General features: G+C 38.7%; 1 protein-coding gene across 3 annotated transcripts in view; it reads left to right on the top strand.

Annotated features, from left to right (window-relative positions):
- Positions 1-17,827, top strand: part of NFKB1 (nuclear factor kappa B subunit 1) — a 120,070-nt gene that overhangs the window by 27,442 nt on the left and 74,801 nt on the right. For 2 of the 3 annotated variants that reach the window (XM_044224395.1, XM_044224393.1), the window contains 3 exons: positions 1,563-1,638; positions 5,692-5,732; positions 10,002-10,100. In XM_044224395.1, the coding sequence (XP_044080330.1) occupies positions 1,563-1,638; positions 5,692-5,732; positions 10,002-10,100 (216 nt within the window). The remainder of the gene's footprint in view (positions 1-1,562; positions 1,639-5,691; positions 5,733-10,001; positions 10,101-17,827) is intronic. The other variant, XM_044224394.1, reaches the window with a different exon arrangement.

Here is a 17,827-nt window from a genome sequence, read left to right as displayed (position 1 = left end):
TGCTCACTCACTCTCTCTCAAATAAATAAATAAATATCTTTTGAAAAAAGAAGGAGTAAATTGTAATCCTGGTTTTTCTTGTTGTTTAACACCAGCTTACTAACTAGTGTATCATAAAGAATGAAATACCGTTGGTTTATGTGCGATCCGCAGACGTTTCAAACAGATGACTTATTTAGATTAAAACAAATACTAAGCTCAGAAATACGAATTTTAAGTCCTGAATAAACTAATTGGAAAGGAAATTTTCTCTTGGGGTAGGTAATTATTAGTGACTTATCGAGATAGAATACATAATTCAATCAACACATATCACTTACCCACTGTGTTAGTTCTCTGGTGCTACTGTAACCAATTACCATCCGTTTAGTGACTTAAAACAACACAAATTTATTCTCTTACAGTCTGAATGTCAGAAGTCTAAAATCCAGGTGTTCACAGGGCTGCGTTCCTTCTGGAGGCTTTCTTGTCCTTGCTTCTTTGAGCTTCTAGAGGAGGCCTACATTCCTTGGCCCATCACCCCTTCATCACATTAACTTCTTTTTTCCAGTCATACCTTCTACTGTACACTTTGATCTCCTCCATCCCTCTTACTGGGCTCACTTAGATAATTCAGGATTATCTCTCTATGTTCCTATGAGAAAGAGAGAGAGCATGAGCAGTGGGGACTGGCAGAGGGGTGGGGACAGGCAGAAGGATAGGGACAAGCAGAACTCCGCAGTAAGCAGGGAGCCCGATGCAGGGCTCAGTGCCAGGGCCCTGAGCTCATGACCTGAGTGGAAGTCACTCAACAGACCAAGCTACCCAGGCACTTCTGTGTTCATATTCTTAACTTAATTACATCTGCAAAATTATTTTTGCTCTATGAGATAGCATTTGCAGGTTCTGGGGATTAGAATGAAGTTGTCTTAGGGGGGAGGGTGCATTATCCAGCCTGTCACACCCACCAAATTCCAGGTATTTTGCATTGTGCTAGGTAAATAAAGGTAAGGGAAAAAAAAGTGAGGGAGCGCTCTGCTGAGTTGTATCTGCTGCTTAGGCTGAAAGTTGTATTTTCAATTTTTTTGTAAATTGCTTCAGGACTATTGCCTAATTCTTACAGGTCTTGAAATTGTATGGCTAGAGTAGGCATTTCTTTACCATCATAAAAGAAATATTTCTAGGATTTCTAGGACTATATTCCTATGCTCATATTTTTGAGAGTACAGCTTTAAATCATTTATTAAAAAAATATTAAGGATCCACTCTGCAATAAACAGACACTGGTACCTAAAGAAATACTAATAAGCAAGCTACACCGGGTGCTGGCTTCTGTGGACTTTATAGTTAGGTCATTTTTCTCAAATTCCTTTGTCACATAAACATGGCCCAAACATGTAGTTCTGTATACATGAGAATTTCACTAGGTCTCATGAAAGTGTTTTTAAAATCCTGATTTGAAATATTTCCAGATATTTTTTTGCTTTGGTTATCCAATAATTGTTTTAGGTGTTCCAACTTCAAATATTTAATACAATGTTGGAAAAATAAGGATTGAATTATATAAATTTTCCTTTTTACAGATGTTTCCTTTGGATTCTTTGTCTCATACAATATTTAACCCAGAATTATTTCAACCAGACATGGCACTACCTACAGGTAAGAAACCTCTTCATTCCTGTTATCCTGCCATTTATTTTGCTTTTGCTTTTTTTTTTTTTTAAATTCAAGATTTGCTAATAGCTTCTTTGAGACAGTCAGTAAGACTCCTAGAAAGGAAATGGTGATATTTGTTTTAAAAACCAACTGTCACTAGACTTGTTGGAACTATATTTGCACAAACATGTTCCACCCCACTTACCCATTGTTTGACTTAAACAGTTGTTAGTCATATCTGTGAGGATGGCTTGGAAGGACTTTTTTTCTGGTAGCATTTTCCTTTCACTCAGTCTTAATAGCTGTTGATTCTGTACAACTCCTCTTTCCTTTATCCCAGATGCACATGAGGTACTCTTCACTTCTCAGATCTATTCCCCAAACATTTATGTGAGTGTCTGTTGGGTGCTATCCACGATGCCAGGCTCTGGGGAAACAAAGTTTCTAAAAGTTCACAAAAATCATAAACATCATCTCAGTAGAAAAATCATCTTTTTAAAAAGATTTTGCCTTCACATTCTGACATTGGATAAAACTTGTGATAATCATCCTTCCTTCTAACATAACTATGTTTTAACCTTAAGAAATTGTTGAATCTCATATGAATGGTTTTAAAAATCAGCTCATTTAATCTCTTTTTATTTATTGATTTGTATGTAAGGTTTGTGTGATGGCTCTTTTTATGTGCTCCTCATATCACCAGTGGGACTTAACATACGCTCCCAAGCAGATTGAGTAAATTTTGTAAGGTGTATATAGAACAGTTTTGTACTGGGGGCATCTGGCTGGCTCAGTTAGTAGAGCACATGACTCTTGATCCCAGGGTTGTGAGTTTGAACCCCATGTTGGGTGTAGAGATTACTTAAAAAAAAAAACAAAACTAATAAACAACAGCAACAACAAAAAAATCTAGAGACTTTTGTAATCACTAAAGTGGACATCAGCTATTCTATTTACCGTGGACTTGGGTTGTTCTCATTGAAAGACTTCATCCGGTTTGGATCGTTCTCATTTAAAATTATTATTGTTACTACGGTGCGCACTTTTCATTTTTTAGATCAAAAATGAAATGATATATATATTTTTTTTAAATCTCTATTACATATATCTAGGAATACTTGGGACGGAAAAAATAAATCTGCTCTATGTCCCCCTTCCTAGCAGAAGTCATGTACTGCTGAGGGCTGTCTTGCTTTACAAAGGGTATTTTGTAGGCTGCCATATATGAGGTCTCTTGAAGTGCTGTGAATTCTGAGCCATAGGTTAACTTCCTGTGAACAAGTAGAGATCTTGGTATCTTCTGCATTTCCTGTGAACTTTTTATTCTGGGGTTCAAAGTTCTTTCTTAGTATCAGTGCTTTATTGAAACCCTAGGAACTTTGTGCTGCCCCCAGAAACATAAACATTTCCATTTAATGCTTTGTAAATGCCAAACAGTACTCTGAGTAGATGCTTTCTTTTTTTTTTTTTTTTTAAAGATTTTATTTATTTATTTGACAGAGAGAAATCACAAGTAGATGGAGAGGCAGGCAGAGAGAGAGAGAGGAAAGCAGGCTCCCTGCTGAGCAGAGAGCCCGATGCGGGACTCGATCCCAGGACCCTGAGATCATGACCTGAGCCGAAGGCAGCGGCTTAACACACTGAGCCACCCAGGCGCCCCTGAATAGATGCTTTCTTAATGTTTTTATTTCATCAAGTTTATGGAGGTTGAAAAATCTCCGTAAATATGAGGTAGTCAGAGCTTCATGTTGTAGAAATTATTTTGCCATAGTATTAGAAAAACTCTTAAAATTATACCACAAAATCTCATATCCCCGTTATTACCTCATCATTTTTACTGTTATGTTTTTCCCTCTCTGTTGCAGTCCAGTTTTTATGATCCAAGATTTATGGATATTTTATTCACATTTTAAAAGGGTAGAAGGTTATGTCGACCAATATAACCTGTAATTCTTATATGGACTGTTGTATCTTCTTGAAATCTGAAACTATTAGTTCTACTACTTCTTGAAAACTCTCTGTGATAACATACAACTTTTAGGTCTATAATGTTATATGTAAGTTAAATTTTTCTACATAGTGGGATGTTACTTCATGGCATAGAAATGTGGCCAAAAGAAAATTGGCATTAAAATGAATACATGCATACCAAATCTAGTTTTCTAGTTGATTTAACTTTTGAGTGTGTTCACTAAAAGAGAAAAATGGCCCCATTTCACTAATAAAATTCCCAAACCTTGGAATTTCTCATACTTAAAGGAAATTCAGCCATATAGCAAAAATAATAACAAACCTTCCAAGTATTTTTAGAAGAGTTATTAAGTGAGAGATTGCAATTTAATGTAAATGTGACCTAACTCTTCTGTATTTTCCATGACATACAAAGGTTACTTTTTTTAGAAGTCTCTCTTTTTGATTTAGCTTTGTAGAGGGAATATTTTTATGAGTAGATTGGTTACATTATCACACAAGCTGTATTAGTAGCATGAAAATATTTCTATTTCTAAGCAATTTTATCTCCTTATCAAAAATTAAGTCCTAGCCATTTTTTGGAATTTTTAAATTGCAGCTTTTTTCCTAAAAGTATTTTAAGGTATCCAGGATAAATTTCATATAGATAAAAGAAGATAATTTCCTTAAATTAATACTGCATTGGCCAGTCACTACCCATTTTTCCTTTCCTTGTGTATGTTTTGTTTCAAATTTAGTCATTTTTTAACTGACTTCCTTATAAATTTCTTGCATAGTAACAGGAAATAATTACACCTTTGTTTCCTCCAGTTCTCTAGCCTTATCTGGATTTGTCATGACATGGAGAAGATAAAAATAAATTCTCTCTTAAGTTATAGTTTATTTTTTAATTTCGAAATGAAGGTTTAAATCTTCATAAACTTGTTTATCCAAAATATTATGAACTTCTGTTCTCTAAAAGAATAAACTTCTGGCTAAGAGATTGTAACGACTGAAATGAACACAGAACCATTCTCTTAGAATATTGTTGGTATCAGACATCCTAATTTACAGTCAAATGAGTGAGAAACACCATATGCCTCTGTTACAGAACTGCGGGTTATTAGACTATTAACATAAAAACCAGCTGGGGAGCTTAGGGACTTTCTCATATCGAAATTTGATTTTATCCTGTCAGAGGTTCTGATTTGCCTTTGATTCTTCCAAAGTCAGATATAGTCAGGGTATAGATTAAGCTTCTAGTCTTCTTTATGTTCTTGCAATAATTTATTGAAATGCACCTATCTTCAGTTAAATTATTTTCAAAAAGGATTTTCTAAAATGCCTGTGCTGTTTTAGAGGCGTTGATGTGAGAGTATTCAGTATTCAGAAATTGTACACAAACATCAAAAGCTATGAATTAGCAAGAAAAGTCCACCAGACTTTTGGTCTGATAGACCAGATGAAATTTGGGAGGGCAGGGGAAGCAACCTCGCCAGCTGGGGAATGAAGGCGGCACGTGGGGATTCAAATAAGGGAAAGGAACTGAACACTTAGTTCAGAAAGGGCAGGTAGCCTGAGATCACTGTGTGTTTCACGAATGTGGGTGCCAGCTCGATCTCTTCTACTTTCACATGAGGCTCATTATCTTTGAGGAATGGAAGTCAGTGTCTAATGATGTGAAGGCAAAAGGAAATGTCATGGTGCCCAGGATATGGTTGCTGCTTTTAATTGGTATTTGTGTCATTTTCAAAATGCTTTGTTAGTAGTCAAGATTGTGTTGACCTCTTCTTCATCCTTGCCAGACAAACATCACACCTTTTCTTGGATCATGCAATGTGCTATCACCATTCGACAAATGTTTATTTATTGTGGTTCTCTAAAGGCATAAAACTGTTATTAAAAATAAATTTGCTAGTCAAATGAGGAAGTTAGATTGTATCGGTATGGAATATTAGCTAAAAAATGAATTTGAAACCTCTATTTAAAAACATAATTTCAGGGTTTTTTGTTTTGTTTTTTTTTTTTTTATTTGCTTTATATTTTGTAGCCAATTTGAGAACCTCACAGTTTCTTTTGCTTTCTGTTTGTTGTTTTCGCTTTTAGCAGATGGTCCATACCTTCAAATATTAGAGCAACCTAAACAGGTAAGAGTTAAAGGGATGGGACTTTGTCTTTAAATGTGAGATCCATAAGTCTCATATTCATATCTCAAGCACTGAGTAAAATGACAAGTGAATTTTACAAAGGGGATAGCTTATCTAGAAATGCAGCAGCCTGCCAAATGATCTGATAACTTCATTTGTCTACTTCACATTTCTTTTAGTCATTCTTCCAAGTGTCCTGAGCCTCAGTAGTAGTTCTGTAAAACCTAGATGATTATAGATCCTTGCTATCTCACTAGTTCCACCATCTCTGCATAGCAGTCCACTCCTAGGAAAGGCAGAGGGTGCCTCCATTCATTTCCATTTATAAGGAAATGTCCATCCATGCAGTTCGAATACACTAATGTACACCCATCAACTCTGTTCCTGCACAACTCTGTTCTTCACCTTCCTCCTTCCTTTAGAAGCTCCAGCCTGTTTTGTTTTTCCTTTGGAGCATGTGACCTAAGATTTTAAGTACCAGTGGGGTGTAGGTAATGTATTAAGAGGGACAATTGAGTCCTTGTCCCTCTGGTGTTAACTGGAGACTCACCCCCGTTGGAGACTGAAGAGGAATATTTTATTTTGCCGGGTTCTTCCTCTTACCACTAATTTTATCGGGGATGCCGGGGAATTGAAGTGGCTTCCTCACCATGCCCCGACTGTGTGCATAAATATTTACTGGAAATTAGATGAGACCAGTTTTATGAAAGAGGAGGGAAGAGAATCTTCGTGCTTCTCTTAGAGGGTATGGGGAGAACTGAATTATTAGGGGATTTTTAGACTGGTACAAGTCCCCACAGAATGAGGACAGAGTGAGTAGATCTCTGAATGGATGTGCTTACCACATTTGACGAGACTGGAGATGCATATACCTGCTGTCTTGCACTTAATACCCAAAACATTTCTTAATGTTTCCAGTAGCTAGGTAGAGTGAGTGTAACACTTCTCCTTTGTGTAACACTGAACCAGTGCTAACTAGGTCAAGAACTTAAATAAAGCATCCATCCATTGTGGTTACTGCAATTGTGATATGTGTTCAGATTTTGGTTAGAATTTAAAGGATAGAACTATCTTAACTGTCATTGTAGGCTGAACTGAGATAAAAAGCTTTCGATGCGGAGAATGCCACGTGAGACTTCGGACATTGTTCTGGCACTTGCAGTGGCAACCCACTCCATGGGCTGCCAGCAGGACTTGCTTTGCCTTACCTCCATGTCCAGTTCTTTAGTGTGACTTCTCACAAGATGTAGCTGTTTTCTCAAAGACCCTCCCGGTGCAAGTTTATCTCCTGGAAGCCTGTGCAGTGGTCTGGCCTCCTGGAAAATTCCCTAACTTGCAAAATGCATTAACTCATGAGAATGAGACATCAAACCCAAATCTGTTGTCTCTGCATACCAGGCAAAGCATGTTTTTCAAACATCTATTTTCATAAGCATAAATAATAAGAATTTTTTTATTTTTTAAAGATTTTATTTATTTATTTGACAGACAGAGATTACAAGTAGGCAGAGAGGCAGGCAGAGAGAGAGAGAGGAGGAAGCAGGCTCCCTGCTGAGCAGAGAGCCCGATGCGGGGCTCGATCCCAGGATCCTGGGATCATGACCCAAGCCGAAGGCAGAGGCTTTAACCCACTGAGCCACCCAGGTGCCCCAATAATAAGAATTTTTAAATGCAGTTTCCTATTATGGGTCCAACAGTCATAAGGAAAAATTAACACCTATGATTTACCTAAAGGGCTGTGTAGTTCCAAAATTCAAAATTTAATTCACTCCACACAGATATCTAAAAGCTCACCTGAGTAACACAATGTGTTTGTTTACCAAGCTGATGTTATTTTGATGTCTGACTCCAGTGAAAGTAAAAAGATTGCATTCAAGTCAGACTTTCTGACCGGATGAATGTAGCCCTTGCCTTTGAGGTTGATGACTCATCGTAAGCAAATGGAGTGACTAAAATGAATGGCTGTGGATCGACAAACCTCTAATTTCAAAAATTTAGAATCAGAAACACATTTCGACTATCCATGTGGAGACATCCTATCTTCCTGAAAAAAATGTAATAAATTTCCATCCTCAGGTTAAAAATTCCTATGCACAGAAGTTTAGATCCTCTTACACAACCATGAATGCTACCTATTGTTTTACAAACTGTTTGCAAGCTATTGAGACATGTCTCTTTCCTCATATTTCATTTGACATGACTCCCAATAAGATATAAAAGTATAAGTGTGTATATTTTTCCACCTGCCTAAAGGAATTTTGTGATTAAAGATAATGAATGACTTTATTAAATTTTTTCATTAAAAAAAACTTTAAATAAAAGTTAGAAAAATATTTTTTCTTTGCCACAATTTTCCCCAGCTCTGACAGAGATGAGTCATGGCGTAGACGACTAATCTTTAGAATATCCATTTCTGTCACGTATTATTCAGTGCTAATTATCTAATGCTTTTTAAAAGCATTAGAGTTTGTATTTAAGTAGATTAGCAGTTAGTAAATCTCTGTCTTTATGGTTAGTCAGTTCTGGAGGCTTATATAACACATGCTGCTGCTTTTTCATGCTATCCGAAATTTCATTCAATTATTAAAAATAAGCCAACAGCCCTTGTCTATAAAAGATGTAGGGCTGAATTTGTAACTTACTCTTTGGTTTGGATTTGGTGAGAAACAAAAGAGAGGAATTGCTCCTAATGACTGACCTCACCTCAAAAGGTTTCCCTGGTATTAGGTCTGAATTCTCCTGAGGAGTCAAATGCAAAAGTTGTTTTAAGTCCCAGGTTATTGAGTTGATCATATGCTCTGGATCTATGTATGACTTGAGGAACTTTCCCACACTAGGCATTTTACTTCAGGCCTTACTCATCCTGTGAAATATGCTTTAGGACCAATGCTCTTTGGAAATCAGAAAGTTCTCAGGAAATAGAGGGACGGTTCCAGACACTTACCAGAGGTTTAAATTCGTTCAGGGTCCCTGGACCACTCAGATTATTTTCCAAGACCCTATGATGAATAATGAAACTTCATGCAATGTAAGGAGGGCAAGAATTTTTACATTGACCCACGAGCTTAAAACTGTTAAGACCTTTGCATTTGCCAGACTTTGCAACTGTTATGAGTATGGAAGGTAGAAAGCCCCTCCTGGCAGGTAGTGGGTGTGTGGAGCTCCTGATGGCCTAGTAATCTAGCACTGCTTATATGAAATCAGTCCCACTACAAAAATAAATGGAAGGTGAGGCTGTTCCTTAAAGTAGATTAAGGTATTTGAAAAAGATTTTAAAAAAGAAAAACTGGTGAAATTTAAACTGTAACACCAACATATTGATTGACAGCTGTATAAAGTTGAGTCTTGCAGGAAAAACATTGAAAGCTCCCTCAATATTAAGCTTCCTTAATATCAGATACATTTTCATAGTATTCCTTGCTGCTTTATTCTTGGTATACAAATAAGTACAGTTATCACTGTTAGCTTTGCAAATCATAAAATGCTAGAACTGGAATGGACCTTCCAGATGGTCTTGTCTAATCTTCTCATCTGTATAGATTAAACAGCAGCAAACAACATGGAACGTCGGTATCCATCAGCCCACAGTAGTTCACATGGTTCAAAGCTTCCAGCTCTCTCTTCACTGATTTGCTACATCTGTAGAATTCTTGGGTTAAGAATATTGAAAGGGATTATCTGGTTTTGGATTACTCAGGTCACTTAACATACCAAGCCTGAGCCTGATAGTATCAATAATCATAAAATCCGAAATCTCAACTTTAGCAGAGTATGTTCTACAACACGGATGCAATGTATTTAACAGGACATTTCTATAATCCCGCCTGAACCAACTGTGATCAGAGTAGATAAAGGAATGCCTTTAAGTAAGAGTCAAAGAATCTTAAGTCCGTAATGTGGCCAAGTTTGGAGCTTGGCTGCAGCAATTCGAGATGAGGAAACTCTGATTCAGACAAGCTGCAGCATGTCCAGTCCGGGCTTAAAACCTTCAGCAGCTCACTCTCCGCATATGCATAGCAGGAGAGGTCCTGCCGGGTTAGGGAACTGGCTTTTAAGCCACAGCTCAGTACACAAGTATCAATTGACATCTATGTTTATAATAAGATTATGGGAAAAGTGGTTCTTGTTTGTAGAGTCCCCTTTCACAGTGTATGCTTTTTTCCTCTCTCACCTAGTACATACAAGAATAAAACATTTGTATATGACTGTGCCCCTATAATTTTTAATTAGTATTTCTCAAACTTGTTGACTCTGTATTCACCTTTGCAGAGAGGATTTCGTTTCCGTTATGTATGTGAAGGCCCATCCCACGGTGGACTCCCCGGTGCATCTAGTGAAAAGAACAAGAAGTCCTACCCTCAGGTCAAAGTAAGTCTGTGATGTCCTTCTATATGATTCCAGAAGATTAGATTGCCTAAGAGCAAAAGAAAGGAATGCTTTAAGGGAGTACTGTCTGCCTTTGGTCCTAAGCTGTTCACACGATCATTATAATTTTTAAGTAAGAAATTTGTCTCTTAGCAATAGAAGTGACACATTTTAAGATTCTATTAATATTTCCATGTAGTAGAAATTATCTCAACATCAACCAACATCTTGATCATCTTCAAGTGGCTTTTAGTTGTCATGATTCCTGAAATTTTAATATGTCTTCGAAAGAAGTGCTTGATATCAGCCCTTTGGAGATGTAGTGAGAAACAGCAGATGACTGGGTGTGGGATTATGTGGCTTCGTATTTAAGAGCATGATCTCAGATCCGGGCTCTGTGAAGAGCTGTGTGCCTTTGCCTGGGTTACCCGACACTTCTAGCCCTCGGGACCCTAATGTATACGATGCAGAAATGTTAATGGTCTGTACCTCATACGGTCTTGTAGAGATGGAATGAGAACATGTTTATTAGTGTTCCTCAGAGAGCCTGCAAGTCTTGTAGGGCCTCTCCTTGAGCGACTGTACAAACCACACGTGCTAGTCCACGGAACCTACTGCTTCCAGACGTGCCTGGAGCAGGCTTGGTCTAGCCTTTTACATGTCTTCAGGTTCTTTTTCTGTCTGTTAGTTTAATTGAGAATATCGTTACCAGAGTTAGTTTGAGCTTTTTATTCTCATACCATGAGGCCATGTTCCATAGGCTGATTGCTAAGAGTTCTGCAGATAAACCGTCAATAATTACAATTCTGCTATTGGTAAAAGTTTTGTTTGTTCAGTAATTCAAGACTTTGGCAAAAGACTATCATCTCCGTTCCCACTAAGGTGTGAGTGCCTCTCGGGGTAGAGCATTCTTCTGTATTTTGTTGTTGGTTTGTTTTGGGGACTAGGTGAAGGGCAATAGGACAGATCCTCCGTAAAACCGTGATGTGAAGGAAATTGGTCTCTGGTGTTGCCAGCTTTGTGTTCTGCCTCCTGCCTCTTCTTCCTCTCCTCCCTCTCCACTTCCAGGTACAGGCTTCTCTAATTTCTGATCCCGTTCCAAGACAGAAGACAAAATACTGTGATATCGTCCCTTACCATTTGAATGACCCTCACGCATATTCTCTAGTGCCAGTCCTACTTGACATTTTGCATTGGAATTCTCCTAGCTAGCTGCCCTGTGGGATAAAAAGAGGTTTTTCTCCCAGTCAGGGTCATCAGGCGGGGTAAATACCATGTGTTAACCACAGTCTTACGGTCTCAAGTCCTTTAGAACCTGGGTGAGGAAAGAGGAGCAGCAATTAAACAAGAGAATTAGCATTTATTAAGCACCAAAGAGTTGCCAAGTGCTTTAGATACATAATCTCTTCTAATCCTCACAACCACCCTGGTCGGTAAAAAGTGTATTGTCTGTGAGGAGCCTGTGGCTCAGAGAGGAATTCACTTGTCTTTCTCAAGGATGGCTGGCTCTTCTCCGCAGACTGTTGCTTGTTGAACTCTCACGTGGAGTGGAGTGCGTCCATGTGGGGTGCTGGAGGCAGGGACCCAGGGAACAGGGCATGGAAGGACCAGGGTAAACTAAGAGCAGAGAACTGTAACTCTGAAAACAAGAGGGAGAGAGGCTTCAGGGTCAAAGTGTACTCAGATGTTAGGAAATCAGAACCAGCACTTTTTTCTTCTTTTCTTTCTTTCTTTTTTTTGGAAAGAGAGAGAGTGCATGCAAGCAAAAAGTGAGAGAGGGGGAGAGAGAGAACCCTGAGTAGGCTCCACACCTAGTGCAGAGCCCCGACGTGGGGCTTGATCTCAAGACCCAAGATCATGACCTGAGCTGAAATCAAGAGATGAATGCTTAACCAGCTAGCTGGGCCACCCAGGCTCCCTCTAGCCCTTGTCTTTTTAACATATGTGTCTGTGTATCATATACATAAATATTTCATGTGTTTATGTGTGTGTGCTTGTGATAAGGGTAATTGAAAGATACGTGTTATCAACTTTGGTGTTGGTTATAATTACTGAAGAATTAACATGAAGAGAAAAACTTTTTTTTCTGGACTGGCTCTGTACAAAAAAATGTAAATTATGGTATTTTCATGAACTGCTTATTTGTAATGCTTCAGGCTTTTGTGGCTAAGCAGCAATTTTTGATGCTAACAAATACATAGCATTACCTTTGTTGTAAATTTATTACCTAATAAAAAACTCTATTCACTTATGCTCAGTCTTCATACATCCTTCTCATGTAGTGGTTGCTGCCTCACATTTACAAAATAATTGAGAAATGAAACAGCTAATGGAGGCATTCAATGTTCTTATCAAATCATAGTTTCTGTATCAAGGAGTTTAATACTTAGTGGGAAATATAAGTATATAAACAACTAAAAATAAAGTGAAAATATAAATGTGCAAGATTGCTCATTATTACACTTGAGCTACGGTATCATTATGTCAGTCATTTATTTTTTATTATTCACTGATGCAACATATACTTATTAAGCATTTATTCCAGTTGTAAGAAAAGGAAGAAGAGTTTAGAGAATCTGTTACAAACTGTCATTGTTCTAGCCGGTCATTGTTCCCTGAGAGTTTAAATGCCTCTGCTCTTCACAACAGTTAAAGGAAGTCATTTTATTTATCTTAAAACCTCTTACTGGGAAGGATGGAGAGGAGGGAGAGAGACACGACCATGAGGTATTTGTCCCAGAGCTCTTCTCCCGATCTCACTTTTGATCGCGATAGTGGAACGGGACCTTTCAGGTTACCGAGGGGTTTTAACTCCCGACTGTCTGTAAAATTTAGACAGAGGAAAGATTTGTTCTCGGTATCTATCTCTTATCAGAAGGATCTTTACAATTTTACCTATAAAGATGTACCTATACCTGTAAAAGCGTCTTATCAGGAGGATCTTTACAATTGTACTTGTCTTCTGTTGTAGTGAACTAAGCACCCATTCTGTGTGAGGCTCAAAGGGAAGCAGTGGGCCATATGCAACAGCAGCAGGGTTTCTCAGACTTGGCACTACTGACATTTGGGGCCAGAAAACTCTATGTTGTAGGGGGCTTTCCAGCACAGTGCAGGATACTCAACAGCATCCCTAGCTTCTACATGCTAGAAGCCAATAGCTTCTCTACAACTGTGACAACCAAAAGTGTCTCTAGATACTGCTGTATCCCTGGGGGGCAGGGGGGTGTGCAAAATTACCCTGCCGCCTTAGAACCACCCATCTAGACGCAGGTTGAATCAGACGTAACCTCACTCCTCTGCCTCCTTTTCTACTAAAAAGCTGTAGCACATGGGTTATATGGAATCGCCTAAGTATATTATATTGCAGACATACATACTTTTCTCCATTATTAGTAGATACTTATTTTCAACATGATGATCACAGTGACTGTATGATTTCTTCTTGGATCTCTGAGCTAGCATACTGGATATGAAAGAGAAAGAAAAGAGAAGAAAAAAGAGGTCTTCAACATTCCATATTCTATGATGACTTCATATCTAAAAGTTAACACTTGGTCGTGAACTGTTGTAGAAGAGAAAGTGAAAGTGGAAACAGGCTCTGCCCAGGCAATGAGCCAGCAGAGCTGTGGTGTTGGGTGAGCGAGTGGGAGCTTCAGTGGGTGGTCCCCATCCTCCCCTCCAGTGTCCAGTGGAGGGAGGGATAATGGGGAGTGCCCCGTACTTACCCCAGAATCCATTCCTGCAGAAGTCAGAGGGAGGGCATTTAGATTTACTGGGAAGGAATGCTATTTCTGAGGTCTACATATACTACATCCTTATTAAAGTACATTTGTTCAGCTTTAACAGTGAAATATTATGGGCTCTGCCTTTTCCTCACCTCCAGCCTCTTACTGTTCTGTCTTCCCTTGTTTTTAAGCACACCACTCTGTTTTTCAGGCATCTGAAAGGCTGGTGGCTTCCCGTGCTCTCTGTCACACACAGGCAACAGCAAAGGGTCAGGGGCCACCTCAAAAGCTACTGGGGTTGACTGTGACTTGGGGGCTGTAGACCCCTAACTGCACTTTATAGAATGAGTGGATGTAAAACCCACTGGGCTTACTCTCTTGCTAACTGTCCAAATATGATACCGGAGTTAAATCATTTTAAAACAACTCTAGTGGTCTACCCACTCCTCCTTTTTCTACGGGAATTTTATCCCACGCCTAAAACCCTATTTCTCATAAGCTGGGTGTAAGCCAGGCTTAGACCTGTTCTTCCAGTGTGGAGATTATTTCTAGAAATCGGACTACGGACTATTGGACCATCTGGTGTTCTGCATGGTTCTTTCAAGTCAGAATCCCATTCAGACTTCTAGAGCCTTGCTCTGTAAGTCTTCACATTCTTTTTATTTTTTTTTAAAGATTTTATTTATTTATTTGACAGAGAGAAAGAGGGAGAGAGAGCACAAGCAGGGGAAACTGCAGGCAGAGACAGAGGGAGAAGCAGGCTCTCTGCTGAGCAAGGAGCTCAATGCAGGGCTTGATCCCAGGATTCTGGGATCATGACCTGAGCCAAAGGCAGATGCTTAACTAACTGAGCTACCCAGGCACCCCTTCACATTCTTTAAAAAAAAAAAAAAATTGTTTTAATTACAAAGTACTTCAAGCATATTTCAAGAACATTTAAAAATTGGTATAACAGACACCAGGTACACTATCTAGATTAATAGATCTTAACATTCTACCATGTGTGCTTTTGAGCTCTCTGTCTCTCAAATGAAACACAGTTACAGGTACAACTCCACCCATCTATCATTTTTTCCTTTTTCTTGGTAAGTAAACCAGTGTTCTGAACTTTCATTCTCTGATAGGCTTTACTACTTCTACTGCATAAATATGCTTCCATAAATATTGGCATTTTCAAGAGAATTAATTTTTACTGGCTTCCACCCTAATTTTCTATTATATATCATGGCTCCCTTTCAGGGCAAATGAGAATTAAAACTCGACTCCGTTGAAGATCAGTGTTCACTTTGATCATGCTGATTCCTCTTTATCAGCTAGATAAAATTTATTCATTTACAATGTGGAGCTTGTTCTGACTCAAAACAACAAAAATTAATACTGAGAGAAAAACCTAGGGAAAGTAAATATACAGACTAACCCTTATGTGCCCTTTTTAAAGAAAAGCTTTCCTGTTGTTAAACATTTAATATTCTATTATACTATCCAATAAAGTTTCTCTTTAAAGTTTCCTCAGTTCTGATTTCATCACGGAGCTCCTAATGGGAGAGGCTGGCAGAAAAGCACAAGTAGCTTCCTCGGGGCCAAGCTTGTCCCTGCCTGTTTTTGACTCAGCAAGGAGTGCCAAAGAAGGCTCGTTTCCCTCTTTTTCCCGAAAGTTATGCATCAGATTTTTTTTTATTAATCAAACTGCTTTCCTCCATAGAGGTGGAAGGGCGCCAACAGGAGCAGCCCGATGGGGCTTCATAAGCTTTCAGTGATTCTCTTCCAAAGCAGCAGAAAGTACCCGTCCTCAGCTGCTAGGACAACCTCCAGCAGAGCCCACTAGATGCCAAACAGAAATCGGTGTCAGTGACCTTGATTCTAAAATACAAATAGCTCACCAGTGGGTATTTTTATTTTCTCTTCAGTTATAAATATCAAATGCAATGGACTACAACTTGAAACACAGCTGATGGGAGCATAACTATTTTTAATCGAATGTTTTCTGAAAGCTTTTTCTCACATATGTGTTCTTTCCTGAGGGTTTCATGTTGAACAGAAGGCATGTGTCGAAATATGTAGGTCAACAACAGCTTTTTTGTTGTCCCCCCTGCCCACTTGATTTTTTTTTTTTTTAAGTCTTCGCTCTTGGTGCCTCTCACTTAAAAATCCTAAATGTTGAGTTCCATCAAGGTCAAATAAAGACCAGCTGATCTGCTGTGACGTTTAAGGCTATCACATATCCTTGCATAACCTTTCCTTTGTATAGACTTGTCTGATCCAAGAGGTTTGCCGTTTTAAGGATCTAGTTTTAATAGAAATTTTGAATAATTTAATCTGACTCAATTTCTAAAAACAACAGGGAAGAAAATAACCAGAATAAATTAGGCATGCGTATATAACCTAAGCTCATAGCATTTATTAAAATTTCCATCAACAGCTCTGAGCTGTTTCTTATTTACATATGTTCCTGGGGGAAATAACGACATCCCCTCGGTGCGGAGTCTTGTGGTCTGTATATTGAGGAGACGGCTTGTGACCTGAATCCCTTTCGGTGGTTTCAGAGAAATTTGGAACTTGTGAATTTCTGTGCAGAATTTTATGTTAATGTACATACATTTTTTCTGGAGAAATAACTTTTTAATCAGATTTTCAAAGGGAAAGATTCAAACATGGTTAAGAATCAATGCCATATAGGGCACCTGGGTGGCTCAGTGGGTGAAAGCCTCTGCCTTCAGCCCAGATCATGATCCCAGAGTCCTGGGATCCAGTCCCAGGATCAAGCCCCGCATCGGGCTCTCTGCTCAGCAGGTAGCCTGCTTCTCCCCTTTCTCTCTCTGCCTGCCTCTCTGCCTACTTGTGATCTCTGTCTGTCAAATAAATAAATAAAATCTTTAAAAAGAAAAGAATCAGTGCCGTGGAGTACGTGTCTCTGTAACTTTGGACAGCAGCTAATTAAAAAAATTGGTGTATAATATATAATGTCTTTGTAAATTTTTTCAGTTTTTATTTTTGTACTTTTTAATTTTATAGTTATGTTTTTGCATTTTTTATCCATTTTAAGTGAATTGAAATATTTCAGGGTTGAAATACAAAACTCAGGAAAGCCTCCCTTCCCTTTGGTTGCAGGGTGGAAAAGAAGGGAGACTTATCAACAGACACAGACGGTGAATGGGCTTCATTGCTTTCTCTCTCTTGCCCTTCCATACTGATGCTGATTCAGCATGAAGCTAACCATTAGTAATTGAAGTTAAAAGAAAGAAAATTCATTTAACAAATATTCATTGAGCCCTGTGTGCCCGGTCCTGCTCTAGGCAAGCAGACAAAACTCTCTCCTGTGTTGCAACCACAATCTGGACTTCTAGATAATTTTTCTTTCAAGTAGTTCAAAGTTTTGTATTTAGCCCCTAGAACAAAATATTACATAGTAGAATATATTTAAAAAGAGCCCTCTAAATTCACTGTATATATTCATCATCTCTACTATGAACTAGAGAGATCTACTCATTAAGGAAACTTCTAGCAGAGATGGTAGTTGTGAAGCTTAACCTTTAAGAGATTATCAGTGGAACCACAGATTGTCTGAGTTTTAAGTTTTGTTTTTGTGTGTCCTGGCTTGGTGACCATCGTCTCCAGGCCATTCCCATTTTTCTTTCCTCTCCTCTTCTTTAAATACACGATTGTCCTGGGACCATTCTTGAACCTAAAACAAATCTCTGATGGCTTCTCACCCCTGTAAGCTCAGTCTGAAGATTATATATAGCGTCTCTCCATTCCATTCAAGAATTCAGGTCTCATAAAGTCACATACTGGTAATGCTTCTTGATAAGATAAGAATATCCGGAAGTACTACAGCCCTCAAAATGTGTAACACCTCCTCCTCCACAGACAAGCTGTTTCTCAGCTGTCAGCTGGTCTAGAGGTGAGACAGTAGGCTCCCTGGCAGTCTCAGCATCCTCTCCCCACCTGCAGGGCAGGCTCCCAGATCAGAACCATCTGTGCTATACTCACCTCCCCAGAGTCTCC

This window comes from Neovison vison, chromosome 11 (assembly GCF_020171115.1).
Source record: "Neovison vison isolate M4711 chromosome 11, ASM_NN_V1, whole genome shotgun sequence".
Lineage (NCBI taxonomy): Eukaryota > Metazoa > Chordata > Mammalia > Carnivora > Mustelidae > Neogale > Neogale vison.
The sequence above is the reverse complement of the archived record's forward strand: the minus strand, read 5'-3'. Positions and strand labels throughout refer to the sequence as shown.